This window comes from Mya arenaria, chromosome 13, assembly GCF_026914265.1.
Source record: "Mya arenaria isolate MELC-2E11 chromosome 13, ASM2691426v1".
Classification (NCBI taxonomy): domain Eukaryota; kingdom Metazoa; phylum Mollusca; class Bivalvia; order Myida; family Myidae; genus Mya; species Mya arenaria.
Window position 1 is genome coordinate 20341569 of NC_069134.1, and position 23220 is coordinate 20364788.

General features: G+C 36.2%; 2 protein-coding genes across 2 annotated transcripts; both read left to right on the forward strand.

The window, feature by feature from the left end:
- Positions 1–707: 707 nt before the first annotated feature.
- LOC128215104 (pancreatic lipase-related protein 2-like) lies at positions 708–11645 on the forward strand. Its single transcript, XM_052921827.1, has 11 exons — positions 708–713; positions 946–1002; positions 5000–5326; positions 6302–6548; positions 6854–6970; positions 7261–7365; positions 7836–7942; positions 9256–9388; positions 10427–10546; positions 11008–11179; positions 11518–11645. Exons 1-11 carry the CDS (start codon positions 708–710, stop codon positions 11600–11602), a joined length of 1476 nt encoding a protein of 491 aa, XP_052777787.1. The 3' UTR covers positions 11603–11645.
- Positions 11646–15260: 3615 nt separating this feature from the next.
- LOC128214495 (inactive pancreatic lipase-related protein 1-like) lies at positions 15261–22909 on the forward strand. The gene is made up of 11 exons (XM_052920992.1): positions 15261–15330; positions 16302–16715; positions 17012–17205; positions 17722–17971; positions 18272–18388; positions 18687–18797; positions 19044–19150; positions 20565–20697; positions 21264–21383; positions 21788–21983; positions 22798–22909. Exons 1-11 carry the CDS (start codon positions 15294–15296, stop codon positions 22880–22882), a joined length of 1764 nt encoding a protein of 587 aa, XP_052776952.1. The 5' UTR covers positions 15261–15293; the 3' UTR covers positions 22883–22909.
- The last annotated feature ends 311 nt before the right edge of the window (positions 22910–23220 follow it).

Consider the following 23220-nt stretch of genomic DNA (forward strand, 5'->3'; position numbering starts at 1 on the left):
GACTTGCTCCTGGACAGTGGGTTTGAAGGGCCATAAAACGTGCTTACTCCTACAGATATAATAGACTTGCTCCTGGACAGTGGGTTTGAAGGGCCATAATACGTGCTTACTCCTACAGATATTATAGACTTGCTCCTGGATATAGGGTTTGAAGGGTCATAAAACGTGTTGCTTACTCCTACAGATATTATAGACTAACTCCTGGATAGTGGGTTTGAAGGGCCATAAATCATGCTTACTCCTACAGATATTCTCCTGAAATTTGAATATATCTGATTTCTTTTTTAATTATTATAAAGTTTCTATCAACTTCTGCAAATAATGAACAATTAAATGGAAATACAAAAAAAAATCACTTTTGTTTCTTAACCTTCCGAATAACGTATACTAAAGAGGTCAACTTATATTGTATGTTATAGGGTTATCTCAAAATAGTGTATCGATTTTAATTTTTCAAATTGCATTGTCATTGAGGTTACAAACTTTCCAGAGCTTATAAACTGTTATACAAGCGAGCACTGGGTAACCTTGACTTCCAGTGCTAAAACTTTATTATATATATATATCGCAACCAAAGTTCGAGGGAGGTATATGAGTCACCATACGGAAGATTGTCTGGTTAGTCTGTCGGTTTGTTGGCAAATGTTTGTGACTCAAACTTCTACAATGGTAGTTGTTTCACTCTGATACATGCTACATTTTAAGCCATGATGGTTAGTAATGCCGTATATTTCGTAACATTCGACCGTTCGTCTTCTAGTTAGGGCTATCAATTAATTATCATATATACACTTTTGGCTATATTGCAGTTTGTGGAGTCAACTTCTCCCAATTAAGAGCTGATACTTGGTAGTGATAATTGATTACATTCAATGTGAGCTGTTCAAAGTTGAGTGATATTAATACTTGTTTCAGTTGTGTTTTTGATTTGTTTTCTGCTTTCAGGTGGTTGCCGGAGCTGTTGAGGTGACTGGCTGTAACGGTCACAGGCATGAAAGCAGAGTGCTGTTATAATATGTGCTATAATTCATGGTCGCCTTTTAGATTATTAAATTTATTCTTATATGGTTATATTCTGTATAATTTACTTTGTATAAATAAAATAGCACTTTTTGTATCAATTTTATTTCAATTTAATTTTGTTTTATTTTCTATGATTAAGATTTTGCTTCAGTTGTACTTTTAAAGTGTGGCTTCTTTGTTTTAAATAAGTTTTTGATAGCAATTTAGTTTTAAAGATAAATTATGTTTCATGATGTCATTAAATGACATGCATTATCACTCAAGTTGACTTCCTGGGTTATTTAATGTCTGCAAATACTTTTATCAATATATTAATACCTTTAAGTCGGATTTTAGCAGCTTTGTTGCTGCCTTAGGGGCATTTTACCTAAACAAGAGACGTGACTTCCACGCGTTGCAAACAATTTAGTCACTTACCATTTATTCCCGAACGAAAGAAAATCTTCATAATAAACTATTAACTGTTCTCTTTGTTGGATATTTTATATAGGCTAAAGACGGACTGTTGGCTGAACTGCCCCAACCTCCACAAGCAAAGCGAGTTTCCCCCAAGAAAAGCGAGATTCCTTAAAGCAAGGGAATTTCCAAAAAGCGAGTAGATAACACGTGATCTAAGCTAAGCAAATACAAGTTATTACGGCAACATTTAACATTATACAATCCGAAAATCAGCGGTTCAGTATATGTGTACCATCTTGCTTCTTTCTGTTGTCATGGATTCACGTGGTTTAATAATTTAAAACTTGTTTCATTTCCGTCTAATCCCAACATGTTGGTAATTTTGATTCATTTACATCCAATATACTTAAGGACTTTTGAGTAGTATATGAATTGAAAAACAAATGAATAAGTGTTATATAAATGCAGTTACTCATCAGTGACTTTGAAAATTATCCTGTCCGAGGCTAACACTGATGTTTTTATTAATATTTCTATAATGTTCAGTACAACAATCTAAACATACATGTATGTAAAACTCGGTGAGTTCACTGCTGTATTATTAGTGATACTTGTACCCCATATTCACATCGCTGGTATGTATTTATATAAATGTTTTAATTAAGACTGTTTTCTGGAAGAATGTACAATAGTGCCTATTGAAAATGCAGACTCCTGCTGCTTCCCATCAAACAAGAGTGCCCTGAAGGCCCTGTATCGCTCACCTGATCCAATAAAGATTATCAAGAATAACATTCTGATCAAGTTCCATGAGCATATGGTCTTAAATGTGGCCTCTAGAGTGTTAACATGCTTTTCCTATTATTTGACCTGGTGACCTAGGTTTTGACCGCACATGACCCAGATTCGAACCTGGCCTAGAGCTACTCAATATAAACATTATGACTAAGTTTCATGAGCGTACAGTTATAAATGTGACCTCTAGGGTGCTAACAAGCTTTTCCTATGATTTGACCTAATGACCTAGTTTTTGACCACACATGACCCGAATTCAAACTTGACTTAGAAATTATTAATATAAACATTCTGACCAATTTTCATGAAGATACAGTTATAAATGAGACCTCTAGCGTGTTTTCAAGGTTTTCCTTAAATTTGACCTGGTGACCTAGTTTTTGACCGCACATGACCCAGATTCAAACTTGACTTAAAGATTATAAATATCAACATTCTGACCAATTTTCATGAAGATACAGTCATAAATGAGACCTCTAGAGTGTTAACAAGCTTTTTCTTCAATTTGACCTGGTGAACTAGTTTTTGACCGAAAATGACCCAGATTTGAACTTGACCTTGAGATTATTAATATTAACATTCTGACCAACTTTCATGAAGATACAGTCATAAATGTGACCTCTATAGTGTTAACAAACTTTTCCTTTTATTTGACCTGGTGACCTAGTTTTTAACCCCAGATGACCTAATATCGAACTCGTCCAAGATTTTATTGAGGGTAACATTCTAACCAAGTTTCATTCAGATTGTGCCCAAATTGTGACCTCTAGAGTGTTAACAGTCAAATTGTTGACGACGGACACAGGGCGATCACAATAGCTCACCTTGAGCACTTCGTGCTCAGGTGAGCTTAAACACGCCAGCCCCAACCCGTGACAATCAACATTCAATTCGTCAACTGCGTTCCATGGATAGGGCAGTACACTCACTGCTTTACACATACAATATGCAGCACCCTGCTGCCGTTCTCATTCACCAGAGGTTTGATAACCTGTAGATCGCACAAATGTAGCCTCGACACCTGCTGGTACAGAACAATACGTGACTGAACAACATTCAACACTCTCTGCTTGGCAATTACAGGGTGGTGTCCCAGGCTAATAGTGATGGATGCTTAGACGGTCATGTGCTACCGCTGTTTATTGGGTTGACCGGCATTATTATTAAATATTTATTAAGATATGACGGACACTCAAAACAAAATATATCTCAATGTACATGAAAACTGAACGTGTGTATCCAAAAATGAAAGAACTGGATACTTTCCAAGAAATATTCAGGTTACAAAAATAAAATGAAATTGCGCGTATGTACATGTATAAACCTTTTTAAACTGCACATGACTTAGTTTGACCTCTGGCGATATGGGATAATATATACAGCGTTGTCCTTCTAAGAATCTTCATGGCAAAATAACATATATTTATTTAGTATATTTATTTAAGTAGTCGTTAAAATACAATTTTAAGTTTAAATTACGTATTACGTAAGGGAAGCGGCCATCAAAACTTTTATTAATCATTTGTTTCTTTTCGGCTTCCCAAACCAGATTTTTCAGTAAGTTATTTTCTACTAATTTTTATTAAGCCACTGTCACACCAAGCTGCGTTGCCACTGCGATTTCACGGCGTTGTTTAATTTCCCAGAGCGCCGTAAGATCGCAGGGTAAAATGAGATTTTTCATGACGATGTCGATGTCAGGGGGTTCTTACGGCGACCATGGCGTTTTTTCTATGGCGTTCTTCCGCGTTCCTACGGAGTTGAAGTTGGCAATTGCATGTGCTCTCACGGCGCTTCCTCTGCGCTGGGGGTATGTTGTTCCGCACTTCCTATAAAAACGATATCTTCATCAGATCTGCGTCCTTCGATATGGTTTTCATACAAATCAAAGTTGCACCGGAAAAGTCAAGTTTTAGCTATTTTGTTTATTTTCGAAAAAAAAAACCTCGAGATATTGGGATAACCTTCGTGTCGTCGTCGTCGTTGTGTGACAATTTCTGCCTTGACTATAACTCAAAAACCTTTCAAGTGAGACCAAGCGCATGTTGAGATAAAAAAAAAACCCACATATTTTTAATTTAAGCTTAAATAACTAGTTATGACGCTTGCTCGGCGGAAACAACACTAACAGTCGAGTGTTTGCGTTCGCTCAACGCGTTCTTGTTTCATTTGACATACGGCAATGCAGCACATTTAGTACAGTTAAAGTAAGTGCAATCTCATACCACATTGTGATAGCAATCCCCCATGATGTGTCAATTAGAAAAGCCAAATAATGACACAAAACGGACTCGATTGCAATGCTGATAACGCAAGTATGTCAGAACGACTAGCAGAAAGGTTGATATATTTGGAAATATATAAATGATATCGCCTTATGTAAGAACAGGACATGTCTAGAGGCTTTGTTTGTGTTATATTCTTGTCAGGTAATTCAAACACGATTTGTAAGAAATCCAGTTAAAATTCTATAGACTGTTTATTTTTTTATCTAAAGACTAGATTTATAATAAGTTAATGAACTGGTTTATCGTTGTGTAGGGTTCTATTGGAGTACATGTATATGTTCTTTCAACATAATTAAATCCATTAATTGTCGTTCAGCGTATTAAAAACGTTAAATAGTCCAACTATTACAACGGTCTTAAAAGTTTAGTTAAATAATAATCATGGTTACCATATTATTATATAGTAAAACGAGTCAACCATCTAAATCTTTCTCATTTTACTTATTTAAGTGGTCACAATTCTGTTACCATGGGTATCAGCACAATCCATCCAGATTGCGCACTCAACCACCGTTGGCACCACCAATGTCCCTCCCACCCCTTCAAGTGAAGAACTAGGCCAATCCCATCTCACAACGCTTCAGCAACAGAGTACAACTGGAGCAGCTGTTTCTGGCAAAGCGGTTGCCATATATTCACAGAGTAAAGCTACTACAAATGTTAGAAGCACAAAAGTCCAGTCGACTACAAAGTTTACCGCACCTAAAGTAGACAGCAAGTCGACAAATTTGGCAAACGCAAGCACAATGGCACGAACAACAACCACCAGAACAAATATGTCCCCGACTACCGGTAAACCTATCATACACAAACGGGCAAAAGTATGTTACGACACCCTTGGTTGCTTCAACAATAGCCCACCATACATCCACACGGTTACACCTTGGTCACCGGAAAAAATAGGTATATTTCTGACGCTATTGAAGTAGCTTATGTAGTAAAACGGATTTGATATTCAGAGGTTTTGTTATAATAGCTGAGTGACACCATTATTTTATATGAATAAAGTGTACTACTCAGTGTAAAATCGCGTTTTAAATCTCAAACTTACTTGTAGAATATGACTTATGATATTAAATAACTAGTCAATCTCATTATTTCTAGTACAAGGCATGTTTCAGACGTCAATTGTTTGCTATACACCCGCGAATGGCCACCGGGAAATGAGACGGTCCGGATTGTGTACAATGAGCAAGCGTCACTCCGAAACTCCAACTTCAGCACGAGTAGACCTACCAAGTTTGTCATACACGGCTTTAATAATGACATAAAGACAGAATGGCCCTACGTTATGAAAGACGAGCTATTGAAAAATGTGAGCAATACAATTATATATGATCATCGCAGTTGTTGTTTTAACTCGCTGTGTACTGTATATCTACATTCTTTTGTTTTACTTCAGTAAAATAAGAGTGAAACGAATAAGGCAATAATTAACCAGAAACTATTTCTACTGTTTTTTGGTAAAGATCTAGTTTCATCATTTAGCCTTTATTTAACTTGTTCTTGTTTGTTTGTCTGTTGATGTATTGTCTTACATGATTCATGTGCCACGTAACAAGATCATAAAAGGTTTCTGGCAGACAACTGCGCGTTTCCATTTTGTAATTTTTGCCATATGAGTAAAGAACCATCCAACCTTTCTGGGATGTGTAACAAATGATTACAGATTAAGTATTGCTTTACAGTTTCAATGTACTTATTCAAGGCTTCGATCAGGCTATCAGCACTCAAACAAAGAACATTGCTTCATTTTCATAATGCGCACATACGCACATACTATTCTATGTTCCAAGGCGGACGTGAATGTATTCCTGGTATTCTGGGGTAATGGCGCCAATTTGGGCTTCCTTTACGACCAGGCCGCGACAAACACGCAGGTTGTGGCGGCGGAAATCAGGGTGCTTATCCTCAACATGGTCTCGCTGGGGGCAGATGTGAACCAGGTTCACTTGATTGGCCACAGTCTCGGAGCGCACACTTCCGGTTACGTAGGGGGCCGGCTAAAGTCTGACCACCATTTGGTGTTAGGACGTATAACAGGTATGTAAAATGTCCTCATATTCAATATATATGAGTATCCTGCTTACTTTATCGGGAAATCAGATCAATTATAAAAAAAATATGCACAAGACAAATATCCAGTAAACGAACAGTGAAGGTTTCAATAAATTAAAGCTGCACATGTTATAATTACCTTAAAGACTGTTGTATTCATGTACAATGAGTATGATTTATTTGAATGTCAAAATCCCTGAATAGGCATGCCAGTATAGTGTATAATCTGCTTTATAATTTAATATAGATTTATGCACCTTATACAGTAATTAGATCATTTGTAACAAAAGGCCTGGATCCCGCCGACCCTGACTTCGAGACAAAACCTATACTTGTTAGACTAGACAAGAATGACGCCGCCTTCGTCGACGTCATTCACACTAACGGCGCTCCATTTACTGGGCTAGGTATGTGAGGCATTCCCTGAAACTTCAATTGTTCTGTATCTGTTTTGTACAGCGTTGTAACGGAAGTTCTGTTTGATAAAGCGGTTTTGCGTTACGCCAGTAATTACCTTGAACGAATTCAACACATGAAGACAATCTAAATAGTTGCCAGTTATGAAACAGCGCGTTTTTTTTTCCTAATTGGGTTTTGGCTGAAATAGATTAGTATTGGTTTGACCATTAAAATACAGCATGCTTAAACAAAAGTTAGTATCATATTTTTTATGTCGAAATTATTCCTCTTAAACTAGGTGGTTATGGCCTTATGATTCAGTGCGGTGACGTTGATTTCTACGTTAATGGCGGAGCGTTACAACCAGATTGTCCAGGTGTTGGAATGTCCGTCCCAGGCATGGGTAAATGTTGCGTTATTTAAGGATTTCTTCTTGTCGTAGGTAATTTTATTTTGAATGACCAACATGATATATTGCATTGCCTTATCCCAAATAAATAAAGAAAAACGTGTTAATGAACAAAATATGCAGTCTGATCCATAGCCTTGCATCCGCAAGACAATTGCGTTAAATTCCTATACTAATACATGGCGTTTTGATGTTTTGTGCGTTGTCGCAATATCCTCGTTATCGGAGTTCAAATTCATGGATTAAGCTAAAAACACAATGAAGTTATTAATAATGTCGTCTTGGTCTTATTCGACTTGGACTTGAAACATGCATGGAACGGGACTATCTATGTTCACGGACATGTCTGTTTTGGTAGATGAGTTTGAAAGGAAAATGTTGTTGGATCAGTTAAACAGACAATTGTTCAAATATTCGGAGTTATGGTTGCATAACATTTAATTTAAACTTCCATCCCCCTTTAGGCTTTATGGACTCACTCTCGTGCAGTCACGGTCGTGCACATGAAATTTTTACTGAGACCATCAACTCACAGATGTGCCAGTTTGTTGGATACCCATGCTCCAGCTATGTAAGTATTTATGCATCACTTTTATATGCCATGTATACATTACCTTGTTACCACCTCTATAATAATGTATAGGATACTTGTACCAGTTGTATCCATTTGTACTGCATGCCAACTCAGAACGAAAGCGGCGAAACAATTGAAAAATCTAGATATTAGACGCATTGTCTTGTGTCGAATATCGTCGTTCTTGTTGGTTTTAACATATACACCATTGGTTATGGTTAAAACATAAATTACTTGATGTATGAAGATTTACAATTTCCAGAATTACAAAGTTTGAGCATCATCAAAGAATATACTGTGACATGGCAAATGGAGAGGTAGCAAATAGGTCCTGATTGTTACCCTTTCCCCTGCGAGCATTATTATGTTCTAAATTGCCTCTCGCTAGGTTTTCAGTCTGTCTGTATATCTGTCCGTCACAAAATATAATGTCGGGAATATCTGCAAAAGCATATTAGCCAGAATGATGAAACTTTACAGGAATGTTAAACAGGATATTAATTTATCAAGTGCGTTTAGTGTTTTGTATGTGGTTGCACCTCCTAAGTGCAGAGTGGTGGTCAACTTTCGTCTGCCCCTTTGGTATAGCGTGATTCTGCCTCTGGTTAAAGTAGAGTTATAGCCCTGTCTTAATTATAAATTGCATATAAAACATGTTATCTAGTATCACCACGTTTCCATAAAGTATATCAGCAAGTATATAAGCAAGAGTCATGAAACTTGATATGAATGTTAAGCAGAATTTGAGCTTGTGTATCTGAGGTATGTTTGTTTGTATGTCCAGCAGAGTCATGGCCCTTGACATAACCAAAATTAGGTACATAGGTCATGGAACTTACTCTTATCTGAGGTATTTGAGTTCGAGTCATAAAACTTCACAAAGATGTAAGTGTGCTTATAAAACTGTGCCCTAAGGTCAAGGTCTTAAAATAGAAAAGTAATTGTACAGCATATATTTAGTTCGAATAAAGCTAGAGTAATAAAAATAAGTACATGTACATGTATGTAGGTATGACCTTTTTATGGCCTCACTCTTTCGTTTGGCAGATGGTTAATTTGGAAAGTATGGTCCCGGGTTTTGTGAAAAATACGAGAAGTGGGGGACATATTTCTAGTTTCTAATGCTTTCACTTTTAGACAACATTTTCACAAACATGCTCCCGTAATGCGGAGACACCAGTTTACAAATGCAAACGCAACTGGTAATCTCGTCCTGTCACATTTAACCAATTTGCTATTATGTTTTTGCTAAGGACCTCGTCCTTGGGATCAATTGAAAAAAATAATAACCAAGATTTGTTACAACACAGGAGAGTTTCCAACGAGGAGACTGCATGGATTGTGGCGAAGACGGATGCGCAGTGATGGGCTATGCTTCCGACATGTACACCGTTCCAAGGGGCAAAAAGTATCTCAACACACGCCGATCTTCACCGTTCTGTGGTGGGTAAAAGATATATGCATGTTGATGGGAAGTGGTTTTATGGTTTGTTAAAAACGATCAGGGTACATATTTTTGTACATATTTACTCATGTTATAGCACTTTAACAATAAAATATAACAAATTGCTTCTCTGAGTCTATGTCCTAATTTCAGACTGAAGACGTTAGTGTATTTTGACAGAACGATACATCTTTTAAATTATGACGTTTAACATTGATATACAATCACGAAGCAATTTATACGTAGGCAAAATTGTACAATCATGATATGTCGTGTAATGTAGATTTATTAGTGCATGTACACACATTCAAATACATGTGTATGTCGGTTGGAAGGCCAGTGCTTGTTGTAATAAGTGGTCTAAATTGTTAACAATACAACTAATTCAGGCGGATATTTATTTTGCTGTCTCTTGAACATTCAAGGTTATTGACAATATTGGCAGATTTATTTATGATGCTTTGAAGTTCCGAGAGGAAAACTCCGAACATCAGCTGCTTCCTTGTTGGTTTGCTTAAATTGTGTATACATAACATATTTAGTTAATATTATTATATTTTGTTTAAATGTATCATACTATATAATGCCATTCCCATTATTGTGTTGCATCTATATTTAAACTTAATATTATGTTGCATTAGATGTTTATAATTTTATCTTGGCCATACATCTATATGACCAAAGGTAAGATGCCGTTTTGCCAATAAAACTTTTAACGTGTAACTTATTAAGTACCATTCCCGATAAGATGGTAGAAATAGGTTACGCCGGGGAATGGAGACGTCTAACTGCATGTAGATTTGATAGGTTGAGACAGGTCCACAACATGTCATACTTGAAGTTATCACGTTCTTGTGTAACCCCATTCGCCGGTATATTTCAATTATCCATGAAATTTTAAATCCAGGGTGTTGTTGCATTTAACCTGATCAGTATCAGCGTTTCTTTCATTCTACTTGGGACACAAACGAATTATTCGTATATTCTTGAAATTGCCTGTAAACATTTGTCATAAAATGATCTTCTCATACCTGCAGGTCACCAGTACAAAGTGTTGGTAAAGATGTCTACTTTTTGGGACAATACAAAGGGGAAGATTGAAATTAAGCTTGCAGGCACATGGGACACGAGCGAGTGGATCCCTGCAACTGCAGCTGGTATGTTTTACTTTTATTCCCAAAATGTTTCGTTGATGTAAATACGCTGTCATACTGTTACCATTATATTGAAGTACTTAAACGCTGTCATACTGTTACCATTGTATTCATAAAGTAAAACGCTGGCGTACTGTTTGCATGGTATTCGTAAACCAAAACGCTTTCAAACTGTTACCATGGTATTCGTAAACTAAAACGCTTTCATACTGTTACCATGGTATTCGTAAACTAAAACGCTTTCATACTGTTAGCGTGGTATTCATAAGCTAAAACGCTGTTATCAGTATGGTATTCAGAAGCTAAAAACAGAAAACGGTGAAAATCCCGGACTGGACGAAAGAGAAGCACTCACACAAACACACGCGCACACTCAAACGCTGAAGTAATAAGTGAGGTCACCTTAATAAACTTCCCTAAGTTGTATTGTTACGTTATATTTCGCTCACAAACGCCACTTTCAGGCATAAATGACGAGCAGTTGAATAGAGGAGCCACGATCTCACATGTAGCTGTTATGAAAGAGGTGATAGGAACGATTACCTCCATCAGTGTCCGGTTTACAAAGGGCAGTCATTCCCAAGATACCCTTCAAGTGAATACAATCAGGACGAAATCGGGAGACAATGGTGAAGAGTAAGTAAGATTTTCAGATTAAAATAAGCCGAGGGAAAAATCTGGTTATTCACGACGCTATATTTTCGATTTGATTACGCTTTTTAGTACACGTTTTCGTTTGGTTAATTTAAATCTCTTACAATTTATAAAGAGCTTTCGTTTTCGGACGAAGTGCATTTTTTATACAAATTTTCCAGTCCTCAATTAAAACTTTGTATTAAGGGTGAATATGTAACACGGGCTTGAAAAAAAAAACATCCAACAAAACGACAGGGACACACACACACACACACACACACACACACACACACACACACCCACACTTATGGTCTGTTGTAATTTGATTTTTCTTTCAGGACGGTGTTTTGTTTGTCGGACGTCACCTTGCAGACAGGTGTTCCACAGGATTTCCCACCACACCGAGGAATGACATGTCCTTGATTTCTTTTTGAAACTTATCAGAAAAATAAAATGTGTAAGATTTTTTAGTATCGACAATACATTTACCCTATTATCCAACAAAATAATATATATATCTAATATTGAGTGTTTCGTAGAATCGTTTTTGTTTTTCATTCAAATGCCATCAAATTTGGGTAATATGTGTAAACCTTGACCCATTTACACCAGAATGTAATTACAAAAGATGATTTAAATCTATTATTGTTTCTTTATGTTCATATGTTTGGAAAACATTCCGATTCTCCAATAAACTCTGAAACCCCTTTTGAATGTGCATGTATCTCTTATGTATTATTTTGATATAAATGTGTATATCATTTCCAATATTCTGAAGAAAATTGCAAAATTGGTCTCCCCAACAAAAAATGACTTGAGAAGCTTAAAAATAACCTCCCTTTTCGTATGCATAATTAATCGGATTATTTAGATATCATTCAATATTTTTTGCGATAATAATGATTATTATAAGAATGTTAAATAACCAGAATGTTGTAACTATGTCTTTGCAATTTTGATTAGTTTATAAAAAATCTTTTCTAGCTTGATTGTGATGAAAGCTGTAACTTTCGAGTCCGTTTCCTCGGTAGAGATCTGCAAAACTGGTATCCGCTTTGAGAGCCATTGAATAAGGTCGAACCGACAACCTCTTTGGTGAGAGGCGGACACATTACGATTGAAGACTTATTATTTCATTGGGGTCGGATTTTAAGGATTTTAAATATGATACTATAAAGTATATTTCCGATGAATCCTGCCTCCATTTTGAATAACGAATATTATAAAAAAGAATATCTTCAAAATAGACAGGCCTTTGTGAATTAAACATGCAGTTTTTGTATTTGTATTAAAAGGAAGTAATATTTTAGATATTTATCAATTTTGACAAGACTTAATTGGACTAATATGTTTTTAGAAATTGTTTAATTCAATTATGTATTTTATGATGACTCGTGACAGATCTTTATATCAATAAAACATTTTAAAAGAACCACTAATCATACTCAATGCTGCAGAATGACACTATGTTTAGTACGGTTCCCCGAAGGGGGTGTCGGATGTCAGTTGAGGGGCACCGTAGTGGAGACACTACTGCAAGAACATTTGCATATTACATGGATGTCAAACAGTATTTTAAACAGAAACAAGGTATTGTCAGAAAAAGTTGCAAAATTGGATTTTTGGTAGATATTTTGACAATTATTTTTACCATTAAACAGTATATCAGTCATTTATAAGTCAGGTATGGAAATCAAGGCACAAGGTGTCAAAATTTGAAAGAGAAATAATCATCCACGTATGGTTCATTGCATGATTATTACGTATAACAACTGACGTTTAATGGTTATTTCACACGAAATGTACCGCAGCAGTGTTACATAGCCTATACCTTTGCATTTCCACCAACTGATTAGTGCAACTGTAGTATTTTGTTAATGTGTGGTGAAAAATAATATTTCCAGGTCATTTCTGTTTAATTATTATTATACGTCAACACCTCGGAAGTTATTAAAGGAGTCTGCGAACAGCTCTGTTATATGTATTCGATTACAGGTCATATAATATTTCAAACTTGTTCTCAGGTTTTGATAACTAGTTGATTTATTTTCCTAGCTATAAAGAATGATTACGTGTTATCGAGTAATTAAATGATGGTTTGTTACATTTAATCTCAAAACACTATTAAACAATGATAAACCAAATAAGAACGGTTTGGTGATACTGTGAACCAGCAACGTCCGACCCACATGCACATGTCAACATGGAAGTCATCATTATGACCTTATCCAGGTTTGAAAGTGTTTCACTTGGTTTCCCTCTAAACATGAACACTCATATCGGAATAGTAATAAGTAAGCGGAACTTTTGACCCGTGAGCTATGACCTTTTCGACCAGTCCATTGTTGAACTGTTACATTCCTTATTATAGTGTGTCAATAAAGTACATGTAGTTACTTACCCTCTAGTATGCAGCTACGTATTAAACTGCTTTAAAAGAGCACCGTAACACATTGACACTCGTGAAATAAAATACGATCTGAAATCAATCAATATCCTCTATATATGCCATCTGTATAGGCACAAAAAAGTTGTATTTAACACCCGTAAATGATATGCGTCGTACTCTATTGTAGATAATTAGGATTGCAAAACGTTTGTGTCAGTTATCAACCCCTCTCCTAAAACGTATGTATAAATTGGCTCGGTTGACATCGCTAGCAGGGATCTAATGTCAGATAGGTGGGTAGGTATGGCTCTTAATAAACGGAAATCATTTCATGCATTAAACTGTACTATTCACAGCAAACTTTGTGAACTAATCAATCACATGTTTTTATCAAATAAGTATATATATCTTGATGCAAATTTAGGTTGCTTACATACTCCACAATACTTTCTCTGAAGCTCGCGGTGGATGTTTGGCTTTGCCTGCGCCATGTGTCTTTATTGCGGACAGCGATTTCAAAATAGCTCAAATTAATCTTTTACATTGGCCATCAGTGCCATTTTTTAAAGCTGTTGTTTGGTGGTTTGAGTTTATTTATACTCACACTCGGGCAAGACCCATTCGGCGAGTGTTCCGATAAGATTGTTAGTCATATTAGGTTTTGTGTAGCATAGTGCACAGAAAGAATGTTATCCTGGTTAGAGCTACCCTGGTTCTTTAACGTGAACCAGTGTACAGCACTCTCACACGGGACCCTCATTTAATGTCCCTTCCGAAAGACGATTAGTATTTTTACTGGTGAGGCGGGCAATTGAACCTTCGACCCCTGGATTGACAGAAGATTGTGTTACCACTAGACCACAAATCCATCAGAAGCCACTGTATACCAGAGCTCCAAATATATATACATGGTGACCTGACGTGACTGACCACCATAAGCCGTACAACCTAAGCCATATATAACATACTACTAATGCAAACATCATATTGTCACAAATGTATCGTTGAAGTAATACACAACCGTCTTACTTGAAAGTTTATGTTAAAGCAGCATGTTTATCATGGCCTCCGATAATTGCTCCGTACCAGTCTGCACCGGTTCCCGAAAGTTTGTTCATATCATAAGATGGACCCTGCTCTCCCCTCATATTATTAGCAAAGCGCTAAACCCTTTGGAATGTAGCATTGTTTTTATATCCTATATTACGTTTAATCAAATTAACGCTCTTAAAAACTTCAGGCTCATTATTTAACAAGGTAAATGGGTCTTGCATAAGAAATCACTTGAATGTTTGTTTGAAAAACAGAGAAATCACTTACTTAATGTAGATTAATGTGAATGCAGATGAATCTGAACGAGAGCGGTTGAATTTAAACGCTATAACGCGTTTTCATATTGATTGCAAACAAGGGAAAGTAGTTTACAATTGCACACAATCATTACATGTATATACTGATTAATATAATATATATTAAGACGATAATATGTGAATACAATACACATTCAGTTTCTATCAGTAAGCATCAGCAACATAATTTCTACTTGTCTTGTCGATTTCAGGCCTCGGTACCATATTCTCTTATCTCCAATTATGATTTAGTTTGTCAAATCAAATACTTACAAGATTCTAAAAGGACACGATCGGAATGCTGATAACAAAAGTATGTCAGAACCACTCGCAGACAGTGTGCGATACTTGGCGAGTTTGTTCGTAAGCAAAGGAGATGGCTGGATGTTTTGTTTATATAGTATACTTGTCAGGTAAATTTGATTGGCAAACACTACTTTTCATTTTTTTCTTTGAGCTGTGTCTTTCTTCATTTATTTGTAGGACATTCTAAGTGTTTTATTTTTAAACGATATACAGGTAGCTGGTTAGATTCGAGATGGAGGAAAATTATACGACGAGCGAGAAAGTGTTCGTTACTAGCCAAATAAACTTCCTCCATCCGTGTACCAACCATATATTCGCTATATCCTACATTTTTTATGCTTATATTCTATTTTCATAATTTTTAATTTCATTTCATGTTTAGATATCCTTTAAAATACAACACTTATAATTATTTACTCTTTCGCAAGAAGAAGTCAACAGCTCAAAGACAGTTTAAACTATAATGTATATTGCAACGGTTATCGTTCTCCACCCAGCATCATTTACAAGCAGCTCAATTTTCTTTTCAAAGTAACATCTAAAATCTCGTAAAGTTTAAGCAGTTGACATTGCATACTAAATATAAACTTCAACCAAAATCCTATAACTTACCTACCCTCTATAACGAAGAAAATCACAAGCAAATACGTTCCAGATTCACGCAAATGTCATTGGAGCAGCCAAACTTACTATAACAATGAAAAATTTAGGGACCAGCTCAGTAGAAGAAACTAAAAAAAAGTACAAGGGAGTCTTATAGGTGAAGAAATTGTATACAAACATAATCATACAAAAACGCATAGCATATTAAGCTCATATTCATAACCGCACGTGCGTTAATGCCAGAAATATAAACCCGTCTACCGGGCATTCCTTTATTCGGTCATCAGAAGGGGTAGAAGCTCTTTTTCTTCTATGTTATAATATTTCTATTCTTCTATCATTGTTTTGACGTCTTAAAGATTTCAGTTAAGATATATATTGTCTACTATGTTTTGTCAATACTTTTATTGTAGATGCGTTTTTTGTTTTGTTTTATAAATAACAACAATAATAAAATTACACGCTATCTTTTAAGCGGTTACACTCGTATTACCATGGGTATCCGTGCAGTCCACACCTTCTACTAGCCCTGCCACTGCCGCCAGTATACATGCCACGACTATCACCGACATTCCACCCACCGTTTCAAGTGAAGAACTAGGCCAATCCCATCTCACAACGCTTCAGCAACAGAGTACTACTGGAGCAGTTGTTTCTGGCAAAGCGGTTACAATATCTTCACAGAGTAAAACACCTATAGTAGTCAGCAATTCTTCACCAACATTAAATGCAAGCACAGCAGCTAAAACAACAATTAATAGAACAACTATTCTACCGACTACCCGTAAACCTATCAACCATACAAGGGAAGTTTGTTACGACACCATCGGCTGCTTCAACAATCGCCCACCGTATATCTCCAGTCTACCTTGGTCACCACAAAAGATAGGTTTGTTTCTTTAATCGACAGTTTTGCTTTCAGCGTTACTTGTATTTGAGGTTGCATTATCACAAAATAAAAACATCAATGACACAGGTTGCATTGCCAAACGATTTGATATATCTGACACTATTAAAGAAGCTTATGTAGAAAAATGATTCGTGAGCTTACTAAAGTGATAACATTAATTTTTATAACTTTTAATTAAAGACCACGTTTGAAATTTATAACTTGGTTATAGAATATGATTAACAATATTAAATAACTGGTGAATATTAGTTTTTAAAATACAATGCCTGTTTCAGACGTCCATTTTCTATTATACACCCGCGAATGGCCATCGGGAAACGAGACGGTCCGGATTGTGTACAATGACACCGAGTCACTACGGAACTCCAACTTCAGTACGACTAGACCTACCAAGTTTGTAGTGCACGGCTTTCTCAACGATATGAAGTCACCATGGCCCTACGTTATGAAAGACGAGCTATTGAAAAAGGTTAGCGAACTTTGATATAAAAGAATCCATAATCGTCATAGCCGATTGTTTAACAGCTGATATATACTGTACATCTTCCTTTCGGCCCACTTGAGTGAGTAACCAGAAAATCAATTGATACTGTTTCTATGGTCCATCAATACATGAAAACTGCAGGGACAAGCCCAGTAATCAAACATTTAGATATCGGCCCTGATTAGAGACACAAGGCACAAAATCGACACAAACGTGTAAACACCATATATATACACACACAAACAGACAACGCATCAAATATATATTGACCGATAAATGATCGGATTACAAGACTCCATTCACATTTCAACTTTCACGTCTATTTTCTTTGTTTTTCATTATAGTAACTTAATAATAACTGGACTTGACCAGTTTATTTGGCATATTGAGCAAATAGCTAAGCCTCCTTTCGAATGATATGTCATACGTCTCTTTATTTTTTGCTTAACGACAAAAATGTACTACTTTATATATAATCGCATTTCTATTCTATGTAACAAGGCTGACGTCAATGTGATCCTGGTTTTCTGGGGCAAAGGCGCCAACGTTGGTATTACCATGTACGACCAGGCCGCAACGAACACACGGGTTGTGGCAGCTGAAATTAAGGTGCTCGTCCTTAAAATGGTGTCACTGGGCTCGGATGTTAGCCAGGTGCACTTGATTGGGCATAGTCTCGGGGCGCACACTTCCGGGTACGTTGGGAGCCGGTTGAAGTCTGACGACAATTTGGTGCTAGGAAGAATTACTGGTATGTTAGAAGTTTAGATTACGTAATTAAACCTGACTCTCTTGCTTGTATTAGAAGAACATCAGACCAATATTTTAAGTACTATGGACAATACTAACCTCAAGCTTGATTGATGAAGATGCGCAAGTCATAAAAATGCGACATTGCACATTAACACGACATTATTGAATATTTGTATACACAGTTTGATTGATCCTAATGACAATTTTTCAATATGTTAATGCGAGTACGGTGCATGAACGATTTTATAATATAGTACTGCTTCATGGACCTTATAATTATACATGTTTGACATAACAGGGCTGGATCCCGCAGAGCCTGACTTCGAGAAACAACCAATGCTTGTTAGACTCGACAAGAATGACGCTACCTACGTTGATGTCATCCACACAAATGGCGCTCCAATGCTTGGCGGAGGTCTTTGAAACATTTCCCGACTTTTTAATTGTTCGGTAGCATGTCTGTACTTGTAGTGTTGCCTTAAAATGTAGTTAAACGAGGATGTTAATGAGATGTTAAGTTTAATTAAACTGTTTTGTTTTATGCAAGTAAATGTTTTGAACGAATTCAACACATGGAGACGCGTTTTGTTTCCCCATTGAGTTGTACCCTCCATGAATTAGTATGGGGTTGACTTAATGCAAAAAAATAAAGCATGCTTAATTGTTATTTTTTTATCACATTTCTATGTCAACAATCATTATATTTGGAACAGGTGGATTCGGCCTGATGATCCAGTGTGGTGACGTTGATTTCTACGTTAACGGCGGAGAGTTGCAACCAGATTGTCCAAATCAAATAACGGGAATATTCACCTCAGGCATGGGTAAACAACTAAACATGCGTTATTTTATGATTACTTCAGGTCAAAGGCAATTTCGTTGAATGACAATAATAATGCAATGCTATTTTGAACTCTTTTTCAATCAAAATTAGGTGATATAGTCGTCGCATTTGACTCGTTTATAGATTAAAACGGATAACAATAAAGATTTTTGTTAGGCCTTTATTCAATCGACTTTGTGTTCGGATACATGGCCATCATATGTTCGTTCATTCGTGCCCCCTCTAGCCGCGGGTGACGTTGTGGCGTGCAGTCACAGTCGTGCACATGACATTTTTACGGAGACTATCAACGCACAGATGTGCCAGTTTGTTGGATACCCCTGTGCCTCATATGCAAGTATTTTTCTATCACTTTAATATAATGTTAAAATTCGGTAATTATGTGTACCTGGTAGTATCAAGCTATGCTGGAAGGTAGTATAAACATATGCTGAAAGTTTAAGGTAATTATAACATCATAATTTCATTTATTTTTTTGTCTTTTAACTTTTGCAAAGATATTGAAGTGTTGTGGTGTGCTAGTCTTCTCGAATTGTCAATATTAAGATGTTTGTTCGAACTTGCGAAAATACATGACACTTTGGCAGTCTCCAATCATTTCATGTATTTAATGTAGACGAAGATATTGCCTAATGCTATCGTGGAAAGATATTCATCGTCTGATTCCGATAATGGATCATACATTTGTCATAGAAAGAGATCGCCAAACTTAGAATCATCAACCATGTTTGTTTTGACAGTTGTTGCAGACGGACCGTAGTAAAAACCGCGTCAATGTTAATTTGTTTGTATTATTAGTTCAATGCGTGTTCTTTTTTATGAATTGCAAAATCAAGTATTTTTCAAATGATATTTCTAGGACAAAATGTTTTGCCTTTAAATTCTTCGTAAAACATCAAAATAAACATGTAAACAAGCCGGCATTCAACAGAACATGTGCCCTGCTATATATAGTAGTACAAAAAGTAGATCGTAGTAAGATCACTACACGCGGTGATTCACAAGCGCCCAATTAGAGAGCTGCTTTCTTGCCAAACTCCGCCCACGAAAGTCACGAAAGGCCTACCTGTTCATGCAAAGTTCAATTATCGTTCAGAAAATCAAGTACGGATGTAAATATTCGACTTTAAATCATCGTTTTAAACACTAAGGTAAATTGATAAAAAGTGTTAACAGTCAATGAATTTAACATTTACAACATCCAATGTACAGGTATACGGTACGGTGTACGGCGTGTTTTAAGTTAATAAGTTATGGAACACGTTCAGATGTATTTCGTTTGGAGACCCAAATGATGTATTGTACATATCATATCAATATTAAAAACAAATCATGTTCTCTCAAAATGTACAATTTGAACGTCGTTGCCATTTCCGTTAAATCAGCAAAATATTAATAAAGAGAGTTTCGTTGATTTAATAGTACCCTCTCATGAGAAAGAAAGCAAAACCATATTAAAGCCACCAAGAATACATTTACACGGTCACTTAAAAAGCTACTTAAAAAGCTAAAATATTTGTGTGTGTGTGTGTTTTTTATGTGCTCTCTTTCAGGATGTCGTCATCATAAAACAAAGAACACAGAGTTATTATTTATGCCTAAGATTATAACCTGGCGTGGAACCAAATGTTGACATCATGTTTACTACAAATCTTAATGACTTTATGCGTGGTACTTATTCAAAACCGAATGGCTGGGAATGTTAATGTTATCTAAATACTAATAACTATGATGCGTACCAACTCAGGATAGGTTCCAGCGAGGAGAATGTCTAGAATGTGGTGAAGACGGATGCGCTGTGATGGGCTATGCTTCCGACATGTACACCGTTCCCAGAGGCAAAAAGTTCCTTAACACACGTCGATCGACACCGTTCTGTGGTGGGTCGAATATATCTGGTTTAAAGTGTTAACAGAACAATGCAAGTTCTAAACTATGCATATAGCAGGAATATTATACGTTGTGAATTCTAGCGCATGTATAGTGTCGAATTTACACTGAGTCACAGCAAGTCATACCAGTATTTATTCATTCTTTTAAACACAGTTTCGGCAAGGGCACTAAATAATCCATAAACAGTTATGCCTTGGTCAAATTACATGTTGTCGGATTCACATAGTTTTTCACATAAGTATCACCTTCAGCAAAGGCGGATCCATACGTTGATGTTGGAGGAGGCGTAACTTATGGACGTTACCTTCTTATTTGCACCCTTTCCTCAGAACCGAAATTTATTTGGTTTAAAAAAATGGCAAGGGAATTTTGGGGTGCTTCCCGCATGAACATACTAAAAATATCTAATCCAAAATGGCTAAGTTGAGGCGTATTTTATTACCTTTTCCCGCCTAAATTGAAATAAATAGTGCGCCCCTCCGGATCCCTGAGCTTTATTTCATGTTATTTTGATCGAACAAGTCTCATGAAATTCATTGCTTCATACTTGCAGGTCACCAATACAAAGTGTTGGTAGGTGTGTCTCATTCGGGGAAAACTACCAAGGGAAAGCTCGAAATTCAGCTTGCAGGCACATGGGCCACCAGCGAGTGGTTCCCTGCAACTGCAGCTGGTATGTTCAACTTTTGGTACTAAATAAAATGGTCATTGATGTTCAATTATCAAAGCGCTGTTTTAGTGTAACATTTACAAACTCATAAGTAGAAAACAATAATCGCGCGAAACTTTCACGACAAAGAAAAATGAGGCCCAACAACTATACCCGAAGTAAAACCGAAGTGAGAATGGTCTAGTGGTAAAGGTGTCCGTCTCTCTTCTTAGAGGATTTGGGTTTAGGCCACACAATCGTTTCTTTCTCATTGCCCCACATAATAGACACAATACTGGTTTCTGTCCAGGAAATATTCATATCAGCTTTAAGCTGTCGTTACGATCGTGATAAAATAAATTGGTAAGTACCTTGTAATAAACTTGTATTTTAGATAACAGATATAACAAACAATTTGTCGCTTTTAGGTAAAGATGATGAACAACTGAAGATAGGTGCGACAGTCTCACACTTGGCAGTGGCGAAAGAGATTGTAGGAAGGATTATGTCCATAAGTGTCCGGTACACCAAATACAAAGGCACCTTTTTTGGATTGTTTGGGGGAGGCCAGAATACCATCCAGTTGCAAAAAGTCATGACTGAGTCGGGTGACAACGGTGAAGTGTGAGTTTTGTTTGCAAAATAATACATTTTTAATAAGAATTATTCAAATAGAATTTCACAAGTAAACATTAACATATATATTTCTGTTTCGCATATTTCATTTTGTTTACTTAAATATCTTAATATTGACGAAGTACTTTCCTTCCTTCATGTTTAAACCCAAACAAATATTCTAACGTTTATCATATCACTTTTGAAACTTGGTTCAATATCCCAGATGATAAATATGTACAATACTAAAACGATGAAAAGTTACTTAACCTGAGGCCAACAATATAAACAATGCCATTGTTTAAGGGGACTAGACCCCGGATGAGGGAAAAACCTTAAAATTGATATCGATGTGTAGATGAGTACGAGGCATTGAATCTTAAATACTGATATATTACATCGCTTACGACGCACTTTTTGCGTAGGTTTCCAAGTTCGAAATTTACTGGGTTGGTATATGTATCTGTTCTATACACGTGACTTTCACATGCTAAATATACACACTGTAAACTGGGAATCATAATGCACTATTTTTAAACGGGTTATCAGCTGTGACAGCGACAAAATATTATTTTAATCATGTAAAATGGTGTATTATCAATTTCATACTAATTCGTATTGATAACTCTATGTTTGTTTTGCGAAAACACAGTATTTGCTGATTTGGGACTGTCTGGTGTCTTGTCACTTTAAAGCTCTTGAACGTAAAAATAACTCGAACAGAGCACACACGCCTTATCATTTTTAAAAAGAAGTATTGTCATTGAAACAAGACAATTTGTTGATTTAGATATCCGTCTGTTATAGTTTCACCTTTTTTCAGGACCGTGTTTTGTTTGTCGGACGTCGCCTTGCAGACAGGTGTTCCAAAGTCGTTCCCTGCTCACAGTGGAATGACATGTTCTTGATTTCTGTTTCCAACTTTTCAGAAAAAAATATGATAGTTTGTGTTTTGTATTATTAATACATTTGCAATATTATTTTATAAATTATAAGCATTAATTATGTATTGTCTGTGCCTATCTGCCAAAAGATTAATCACACTGTTAACTTATGTTGTACAGAAATCCATTGAATGTAACAATTGGCACTAATATTTTCACAATGTACCTCACAGTATTCTGAAGATTATTACTTCACTGTTACATACATAACGCCAATAATGTTCACACTGAATGACTGTCAACTTTCAGATTTAAGTTTATGAGGTGCGTTTATGTTTGCATGACACACATCTCCACACAAA

Bases quoted from the DNA above. Each gene is read 5' to 3' on its own strand.
- LOC128215104 (XM_052921827.1), top strand. The intron at 7,366-7,835 runs GTAAATGTTGCG...ATCCCCCTTTAG, and splicing joins AATGTCCGTCCCAGGCATGG to GCTTTATGGACTCACTCTCG. The intron at 9,389-10,426 runs GTGGGTAAAAGA...TCATACCTGCAG, and splicing joins CCGATCTTCACCGTTCTGTG to GTCACCAGTACAAAGTGTTG.
- LOC128214495 (XM_052920992.1), top strand. From the start codon at position 15,294: ATGGCTGGATGTTTTGTTTATATAGTATACTTGTCAG. The intron at 19,151-20,564 runs GCAAGTATTTTT...GTACCAACTCAG, and splicing joins GATACCCCTGTGCCTCATAT to GATAGGTTCCAGCGAGGAGA. The intron at 21,384-21,787 runs GTATGTTCAACT...TGTCGCTTTTAG, and splicing joins GTTCCCTGCAACTGCAGCTG to GTAAAGATGATGAACAACTG.